The sequence below is a fragment of the Engraulis encrasicolus genome, chromosome 3 (assembly GCF_034702125.1).
Source record: "Engraulis encrasicolus isolate BLACKSEA-1 chromosome 3, IST_EnEncr_1.0, whole genome shotgun sequence".
Taxonomy (NCBI): domain Eukaryota; kingdom Metazoa; phylum Chordata; class Actinopteri; order Clupeiformes; family Engraulidae; genus Engraulis; species Engraulis encrasicolus.
This window is the reverse complement of record NC_085859.1, coordinates 18,848,063-18,858,062: the sequence shown is the minus strand read 5'-3', so window position 1 is coordinate 18,858,062 and position 10,000 is coordinate 18,848,063. Positions and strand designations below refer to the sequence as shown.

The 10,000-nt window shown below is 47.9% G+C and overlaps 1 protein-coding gene across 1 annotated transcript in view; it reads right to left on the bottom strand.

Moving 5' to 3' along the window:
• zmat4a (zinc finger, matrin-type 4a) overlaps positions 1 to 10,000 on the bottom strand; it is a 144,373-nt gene that overhangs the window by 8,613 nt on the left and 125,760 nt on the right. The window contains exon 7 of the mRNA XM_063193506.1: positions 1,761 to 1,857. Within this exon, the coding sequence (XP_063049576.1) occupies positions 1,761 to 1,857 (97 nt within the window). The remainder of the gene's footprint in view (positions 1 to 1,760; positions 1,858 to 10,000) is intronic.

Sequence of the window (10,000 nt, the reverse complement as noted above, 5' to 3'; positions counted from 1 at the left end):
GCCTGCAGCACGTTGGACGAAAGAGAAACGAGGAAAAAAACCCCGACCATTTCTTATCACATCTGCCATCACTATTCTTTCCCCTCTCACCATGAATCTCAGTTTTTTTCTTTCTTTCTTTCTTTCTTTCTTTCTTTCTTTCTTTCTTTCTTTCTTTCTTTCTTTCTTTCTTTCTTTCTTTCTTTCTTTCTTTCTTTCTTCCCTGTCATCTGTCCCCTGTCACTCTTCCTCCTTTCTCTCATGGATTCTTTCTCCCTTCCCTTCTTTCAAGCCTAAGGCTTTCTCTCTCTTAACCCCCCCCCCCCCCTCTTCCCGCCTTTCAAATCTGAAACATTGTTTTACCATCTCTATCTCTCTGAACACTTGCTTCTTTCTTCCCCAACTATTCTCTACCGTCCCTCCTTTCAAACCCTTCTTTCCCTCTATCTTTCGTCACTTCTTTGAAACCATTCCTGTCTCTCTCCCTCTTCCCTTCCCTCTCTCTGTCTCTCCCTCTTCCCTTCTTTATTTAAAACTCAAACCCCTTGTCAGCAGACTTCCTCAGCAGCCTCCCCATCATCCTCTTGGCCCCGTCTTTCACAGCACCATCAGCAGTAGCAGGGCACCCCACAGGGGAAGGGGTTTACAAAGGGGTCAGTTGTCCCGGGCCCAGGGAAAGCAGGGGGCCAGAGAGTTCGGTCCTTGTTACATTGGATGTTTAGGGTGGGGGCGCCCTTTTCAGATGACTTTGGGCCCAGCCCAATACCAGACAAAGCTGTCAGTGGCCCTGAGTAGTAGCAGCCAGCAACAGCAACAGGGAAGCCAACAGGAGGGGTACAAAAGGGTCCAGAGAGTCCCGGGCCCAGAGAGAAGGGGGCCCCAGAATTGGGTTTGCACATTGGGTGGAGGATGGCTGGGCATTCGCATGTCCTGGGCCCGGCCAAAGTTGTCAGTGGCCCTGAGTTGCAGCAAGCCTTTATCATCAGCAGCAGTAGTAGCATCAGCAGCACCCTACAGGGCCAGGGGAGAGAGACCAGATGGAGAGACCAGAGGGTTTCCTGCCTGTGAGCTGAACTTGGCTGAGCTGAGCTGAGCACGCACTGACTGAGGTAGAACTGCTGATGCTGGCGGCGGTGGTGGTGAAGGTGGTGTGGGTTGTGTACTGTGTGTACTGTGTTGTGTGTGTGTGTGTGAGTGTGTGTGCTTGCATGCGTGTGTGCAGGGCCGCTGACAGCTTTGACTGGGCCAAGGACTAAGTCATCTGAAAGGGCCCCCCACCCAATACATACAGTGCAATGAGAACTCAATTATGCTCCATCTTCCTGGGCCCGGGACAGCTGACCCCTTTGCTACCCCCTTGTCGGCTTCCCTGCGTATGTGTATGCCTACATGCACATGTGTTTATGTCTGTCTGTGTTGCTGGGGTAGAGAGCACCACATGGGTTCTTGACAGTGTAGGGATTTGGTGGCTGGGGAAGGGGAGGGAAGAGAAGAAAAGAAAAGAAAAGAAAAGAAAAGAAAAGAAAAGAGAAGAGAAGAGAAGAGAAGAGAAGAGAAGAGAAGAGAAGAGAAGAAAAGAGAAGAGAAGAGAGCAGAAGAGAAGAGAAGAGAAGAGAAGAGAAGAGAAGAGAAGAGAAGAGAAGAGAAGAGAAGAGAAGAGAAGAGAAGAGAAGGGAAGAGAAGGGAAGGGAAGGGAAGAGAAGGGAAGGGAAGAGAAGGGAAGAGAAGGGAAGGGAAGGGAAGGGTGGAATAAGATTTATGAAGCTGGGGCGCCCACTCACTTGTTTTGGTGCTTGGAGCCCTGCAGATGCGCATGGTACTGCGCAACCGAGTTCAGCGTTACGCTGCAGACATCACAGGTGTAGCTGCGCTTCAGACCTGCGAAGAGGATAAACAACAGCAGGGCAGGGAAACAAATAGAGAGAGAGAGAGAGAGAGAGAGAGAGAGAGAGAGAGAGAGAGAGAGAGAGAGAGAGAGAGAGAGAGAGAGAGATTAGTCTGTGAAATGTACTACGATGAAAAAAACAAGCCAATGAACAATGAAGACAATTAAAACACATCCTATCAAAAGGGACGTTTTTTAATATACATGTGCTCTTGTGCAAAGATTAGGCTACTCACTGTTGACAAATAAAGGAACACCATCCAGTTCGAGCCTATTACGGGTCACATTTACTAAGACAGTGTTTCCCAACCTTTTTTGCCCGGCGTACTCCCTAAGCAATTCTGCCCAATGATAAGTACCCCCCTTACTCATGCTCTACATCTGCTCCTCTATCCCAATGTGACTACACACCATATATATTTATTATGACATTTTTCCAAGTACCCCCTGAGGTATGCTCAAGTACCCCTAGTGGTACACGTACCCCTGGTTGGGAAACACTGTACTAAGACACATTCTGTGATCTACTGTATGACCACCGCCTCTTATTCCCAGCAATGTTACTGTTCATTTCTAGCACACTCAAAAGGTGTGCCTACAAGGCAGGGTGATTAACATGCAAGACCACGGTTCTTGCTCCTTTACCGTCCTCAGTGATCAATGGTAAAAGAAGGCACAGTAACCCCCCTTCTCCACGGCACACTGTGTCAGGACAATAAATTGGGCACCTGTCAAAGAGGGTAGGATGGGAGAGAGGGAGGGAGAGAGAGAGAGAGAGAGAGAGAGAGAGAGAGAGAGAGAGAGAGAGAGAGAGAGAGAGAGAGAGAGAGAGAGAGAGAGAGAGAGAGAGAGAGAGAGAGAGAGAGAGAGAGAGAGAGAGAGAGAGAGAGAGAGAGGAACTGAGAGGGGGAAGAGGTGAAACTGTGAGAGAGAGAGTATAATAGAGAAAGAGAGCAAGGGAGCAAGGGAGCAAGAGAGAGAGAGAGAGAGAACGCACATGTGTGTGTGTTTGTGCTTGTTACAGAGAGAAAGAGAAAGAAAGAAAGAGAAGGACGTTTAGAGAAAGAAATAGAGCAAGGGAGCGAGAGAGGGACAGAATGCATGTGTGAGAGGGAGACAGAGAGGTAGAGAAAGGGGGTTTGGGAGTGAGAGACAGATAGATAGGAACAGGGAGAGAGAGAGAGAGAGAGAGAGAGAGAGAGAGAGAGAGAGAGAGAGAGAGAGAGAGAGAGAGAGAGAGAGAGAGAGAGAGAGAGAGAGAGAGAGAGCAAAAGAGAGAGCAAAAGAGCAAAAGAGCAAAAAAGCAAGGGAGGGAAGGCATTAGTGTGAAAGCAAGGTAGAATGAGAGAGAGAGAGACAGAGAGAGAGAGAGAGAGAGAGAGAGAGAGAGAGAGAGAGAGAGAGACATAGAGAGAGAGAGAGACAGACAGACAGAGAGAGAGACAGACAGAGACAGAGAGAGAGAGAGAGCGAGAGAGAGAGATAGAGAGACAGACAGACAGAGAGACAGAGAGAGAGAGAGAGAGAGAGAGGAGAGGAGAGAGAGAGAGAGAGAGAGAGAGAGACAGACAGACAGACAGACAGAGAGAGAGAGAGAGAGAGAGAGAGAGAGAGAGAGAGAGAGAGAGCAAGGTGAAATGAGTGTGGGGGAGGGTGTGAGCGATAAGAGCGGGCTCCTATCTCCCCTGGCCAGCTGTGCTCTGGAGTAGGTCAGTGCTCCCGCCTGTTGTCAGGTTTTCACCTCCTCAGCTGATTGACTCCGCCGATTGGCCAGCCGCGCGGCTCCACGCTCAATTAATGTGTCACGGATATAGACATGTCACCGTCACTCGCAGTCACCACGGCAAAACCACATCCCCCCACCCCCCACCAGTGTTGCCAGATTGGGGCTGTTTCCCGCCCAATTGGGCTGCTTAGGATGGCCGTGTGCGGGTAAAAATGGCATTTAGCAGAGAAACCTGCCCAATTTTTGCCATAGAAATCAATAGAATTGGGCAGTATTTTGTTCTTCTAGGCGGGTTTTGAGCATTTTTTGGGCTGGAAATCATCAGACTCATCTGGCAACCCTGCCTCCCATGCCCTATACCTGCCATCTCACTCACAGGCACCTTGCAGGTCTACCGACTGAGCATCGGGTTGAGATGAGTAGGAAAGAGAGGAGGGTGCAGCTGCAGTATATTTGTGTCGCAGAGACGGCTTGGGTTGGGTTATACAGCAATCCTAAGTGGTTTTTCACAAGCTTAAGATAACATTCCCCAAAATTGGTTCAGTGGCTTATCAATTTGTAACAGGGGCGAAAAGTGCCTCTGAATTACGTGGCCTTGCTACCCTTCCTCCTAAAACATCACCTACTACGGAGCTGCACGGAAACAGACGAGGACACAAGACATTAAACCGAGGAAGCAAAAAAAGCAGTTAAGTGAGAGAGATACCAGTATAGAGCGGGATGCAAGTATTGCAGCGTTTCGTAATTGTCTACAGTTGCTGCTGTCAAACTGTGTCATAGCTCATTATTATAACGTTCACTGAAGTTCAACAACAACCTGCCCTTCCTTTTGCCTCAAAACATCTCTTATCACCTAAAACCAACTTTTGTAAGTTTGGACGAGCTGTCTCTTTAGTTTGAACAGGAAACCATTCCATTCCATTCCCCCATCCATTCCATTCCCCCATCCATTCCAAGTGGCAGGCTGACTGACGAAGAGAACGTACTATGTTGAAAAAAGAAGAAGGAGAGTGCTGCATTGGGTCAAGGTTTTAAGAAAAATCAGGTGCTCTTCAAAAAGGACATGAGAAACTTCAGTGCATAGTTTGTGACTATTCCCCAAAAAGTGAAGGCCCAAGAATTAGGCTGCTTGCTGAAGGTGGTAGTCCTAAGGATCCGAGGCACTCTGATATTGGTGAAAAAAATTCTTTGTTTTAATGGATAACGCCTTCATGTTTCGACTGTAAACCAGTCCTCATCAGGGCAAAAAACATGCTGAGTGTTGCTTTAACAGATCTCATGGGTACAGTGATGGGCAACTAGCCTGGCGACGCCATCCAATGTACTCCACCCAAAGATTTTGGCTCCGCACATCGTCTGGCAAAAGCCTCTAAGCTCAGTTTGCTCACTGTTTAGCCAATCAGCAAACAGTTGAGAGTGGTGATGCAGAACTCACCCGCGAAGTCTGTTACTGATTGGTTAAGGTACAGTAACAAGTATTCACACTTTTGTTTTGTTATTTGTATGCTTTTGGAACACAATATCGTAACAGTCATGCTAATAAAGCACAATATGGGTTTTAATTTGAATTCTGAACTCCAATGAATTTAAACGGCAGAGTAAGATCAGACCATCTCCCACCCTCCACGGAGACGTATTCATCTTACCTTTCGCCAGACTGTTTGACGGAGTCAACAGTCAGCTTTCACCCAGGCTAATGGGAAACCTGGATTCAGAAGATATAATCCAGTGCCACATACTGTATTCCAACTGACCTGCTTTTACCTTTACAGACAGGGCATTTCAAAAGGTAAAACCAGGTGATTTGGATAATGTGGCGCTGGATTATAGCTTCCGACTCCAAGCTGCTCATCACTGCATGGGTATGTGTATTATACATGGGAAGTGGCCTTTTGTTTTTAATGGCTGCACAGCGGTCCTGTGGCACATTTTTATTTATCACTGAAGAGGGATGTTTTGACGGGGGAGAAAGTTTTTGTCGGCGGGAGTTTATGTGTCCACAATCCCCCTCCTATGCCTTCCTGTTGACTTTGGAGGGACTTGCAATGAGAGTTAGCTCGCTGCTAAAGCGATTAAGTGGTCAACACTTTCCCTTGGCATCGTCAATATATATTTCCTCCCTTCCTCACACTCACCCTCAGCCAGCCTCAGCCAGCTCACTGTGCCCTTGTGTGCCGAGTGTGGTGGTGGATTAAGTGCCCCATGTAATTGCTGTCATGTTGCACTAATGATATTGCCGCTTGAAAAATGGCCGACGCAATCTCCGCTCTCCAAATTGAGTTAAGCCTATAAACAATGTTTGCCGAGAAAGGGCACAGCGAAAAAAATTGAATGATCCGTTGTGCCTCTGTCAGCTCATCCCATTTCCCACACATTTTCCCCCGAACTGTGTGTCACTTGCCTGGCGGGCAACACACGCTTGTCATTACTCATAATTGCACCGAAATAACCCGAAAGGTTGAACACCGCCTGGGGGTTGTCGAAAAACTATTACAAAATTACAGCACAATTTTAAACAAGAAAAGCGAAATAAAAAAGACATAGGGTTTATACGTAGATATATATAGGTAAAAAAGGAAAGCTGTTTGGGCCATCCTGTTCCATTGCAAAAGAAGATAGTCAGTCAGATAGCACAGACAATGTTGGTCTTTGCCTGTTAAATCTCACTGGAGTAGACACACAGGGCCTCCGCTGAGCAAGCCTGTCTTGGGTACCATAGGAGGGCTCACAGCAGTGCTAGCCTAACCCCTAGCTTCAGCACCACAGCCTACGGAGCTTCCACACTGTCCAAACTTGGTTTTGCACCATCCACCCTCCGCCGCCCACCAACCACCACCCACCACCCACCAGCCCTGCTCTCTGTCTCCCCTGCATGCCCACTCACCGGCTGACATTAAAGCAGGGAACTCACAGCGGTGGAACTGAGGACCCCAGGGTGGCTTGAGGAGGGAGAGGGGAGAGGGAGAGAGGAAAGGGGTGGGGTAGGGGAGGGGAGGTGGCCTTGTCACAGTCCCTGCTCCTCCAATGCATTCTGAAAAGGTGAAATGGTGTGCTGCCTGCCTTGGCATCCATCACCGGCTGCCACCGGAGGCGCCTCCTGCTGTGGTGGTGGCACCCTGCATGGGCAGCGAGCCGCAGGCGGCCAGGCCAGCGCTGTGAGTGCCCACCGCGCATCAACTCCTCTGCATTGCCAGCCATCCAACTGCCTGGCCGTCCATCCGCCCACCCACCATCCACCCCCGCCTTACTTCCCACACACATATACACGTGTGCGCAGGAGGGCGCGCGCACACACACACACACACACACACACACACACACACACACACACGCGCACACACACACACACACACACACACACACACACACACACACACACACACACACACACACACACACACACACACACACACACACACACACACACACACACACACACACACACACACAGAGTCCCCTCTCTAAGATCTGTGGGGCAGCTCTTACGCTCCACTTGCTTCCTCGCTCTCTGTCTGAGACTTTGCCTTAGAGGACAGACGAGCCAAGGCAAAGCCAGGCCAGGCCAGGAGAGGAGCGGAGCGGAGCGGGGCAGAGCACATTTGTTTGGGTTAGGATGAAAAAAGCCTCCACTCCACACTAGGGTAACAGGTAACAAGATAAACAAGTTATACAAATTGAGATAAAAACAGCCTTGCGCAACAATATTTGCTTGTCCTCCACCCCCATACATCATAGTACCCAACTGTAGACCTATTTTACATCTCTTATTTATTAGCGTCATTTTATTTCTTCTTAAAGGGACACTGTGTGAGATTTTTAGTTGTTTATTTCCAGAATTCATGGTGCCCATTCACTATTGTTACCTTTTTCATGAATACTTACCACCACCATCAAAATCTAAGCATTCATTATGACTGGAAAAATTGCACTTTTCATACATGAAAAGGGAGATCTTCACCATGGTCCGCCATTTTGAATTTCCAAAAATAGCCATATTTAGCTGCAAAAATGACTCTACTTGGACCATGCTAGAAAACATTTGTTTATTGCTTAGTAAACTTTCATGTAAAGATCAAATTTGGCAATAGGCAGCCCAGTTTCAATGAGCAGCATAGTTGCAGTACCTTTTTTGACCATTTCCTGCACAGTGTCTCCTTAAGAAAAGTAAGTCTGAAGCTTTGTGCTTTTGTAGCAATCAGTGAGTCAGGCATACGGTAGCTGATCATGTTGTCATCATATGATTAATGTTAGGTCAGTCACATCAACAGGGAACAGCAACTAATAACAAAGTTATAGCACTGAGATGCATTGAGTAGCACAATACATCCAGAAACATGGAAACATGCTGCAGTTAGTCGGATGTTTTGTGCTTTTGTAGAAATGTGTTATTTATGCTCTAGTAGGTTGGCCTCTTATGGCTTTATATCATTGAGTCAGACATGTAGTCATCGGATTATTGTTGCTGGTCAGACACAACATAGTCACATCAGCTGTCTTGCAGCACTGATATGCAGTGAGTGGCATTCTGTAAGCTACACAACACATTACGTACATACAGAAAAGAGGCAACATGCCACAGCGGAAAGCAGTTACGTTCATGTATGGGTATCTACAGTATAGCAGTCCAGTTTTGGGTCTGTCACGTAGTCATTACCTGATACCTAACCCATCTCTCTCTCTCTCTCTCTCTCTCTCTCTCTCTCTCTCTCTCTCTCTCTCTCTCTCTCTCTCTCTCTCTCTCAGTCACTTCCTGTCCCTATCTAACACTAACATAATTAAGGCCAAAAATGCAAATGAAATTAATTTCTGGCTTCGTCAGCAGCCCGCGCACTGATTGCAGGTTGATCAAATTACTAGCAGGGGGCATGGACATGACCTCAATTGATTTATGTCTGTAATTTTCAACACTGGTGGCTGCCCTGAGTAGGAACAAAAAGTCTAAAAAAGTGTTAGTAATGGCAGACTTTTGTGCGAAGCTAAATTTACCTTTTGGCCATCTGTGTCTTTCAGATGGTCGCTATCATGCCCAGACTCTTTCAAGCCACGCTAGAGCACCCAAGCTGAAAGAGCATATGGTTCAGCTTAAGAACTGGACAAAGCACAGGACACACAATTAAGGGCACAAAGAGAGCTGTTCCACGTTTTTGTGCCAAAACAGGCGTACCGTACAGTCTGGGGACTCATTAACCGAAATCTGAACTTTAGTCACACGCAGAAACGTCGCTTTTTATTATAACACTTTAATCACGGCAGTCATTGGATGTGGGCTAGAGTAAAAAAAAAAACTCATTTAGGAGTGAATTCATTTCAGGCTATATTGCATCATTGCATCTCGCTCTGGCAATATTAATGAAATGTACCAATTACAGTACGAGCGCTGATGTGTGTCAGCGGCTGGCTTATATCGCAGAAAGATGTGAAGCGCACCACGGATTAATAAATCAGAAAGCTGGCATCTGTTTCATACCCAACAGATGGCATCAAACACATCCTAATCATTACGCATAGATCTATTTACATGCCTGCTTACTCTATAAACTGGACAAAAAGGGCTGCATCAAAAAAAGACAGCATCAAAAAAAGACAGCATCAAAAATACGAGGGGAAAAAAAGGTGCCATTCCACATCACAGCTTGAAAAAAACCTGCATGGGGTGAAGCGAGTATCGTGAAAAAAATAAACAAGAACAACAAATCACATTACGCTATGAGCTGGAGTTGGTCGGCTGTGTTCAGAAGACAAACACATCTTGTTTGTCTGTGCGGCGGCGGCGGTGGGAGAGAGAGGGGCTCGACATCGGGAGCTGTCCTCAAGCGGTGACAAATGAGCCACTAGGCCCTACTGTTGAGGAGCCGAATGTGACCTGTGATTCTCCCAGTCTTGCAGTCTACCATTAGACTGGTAATAGATCTATTTTCAGGGTCAGGGGAGGTGCGGACAGCAGCATGCCGACAGGATGAATTGCTCCCAGAATCGTGATGCCAAGCCGAGCCAAGCCAAGGCAGCCAGGCAAGCGGCGGTGGCAGTCTGTAACGAGGGGCCAGGCGAAGAGCCGAGAGAGAGGGGTGGGAGGCCGAGGGAAAGGACGTGCCGAATTACAATCTTCCGACGCGTCCCGCCAATTACCCTGGGAGCCGAGAGCAGCCGAGAGAGGGGGGGTCTGGAGGAGGGGCCCGTGTCTGCCCACGCAGTTAACCGCCCTGTGGCGCTCTCTGGCCCATCATTTAGAGAGAGGAGAGGAGAGGAGAGGAGAGGAGAGGAGAGGAGAGGAGAGGAGATGAAAAGAGAAGAGAGGAGAGGAGAGGAGAGGAGAGGAGAGGAGAGGGAGAAGAGAAGAGAAGAGAAGAGAGGAGAGGAGAGGAGAGGAGAGGAGAGGAGAGGAGAGGAGAGGAAAAGAGCAGAGAAGAGAA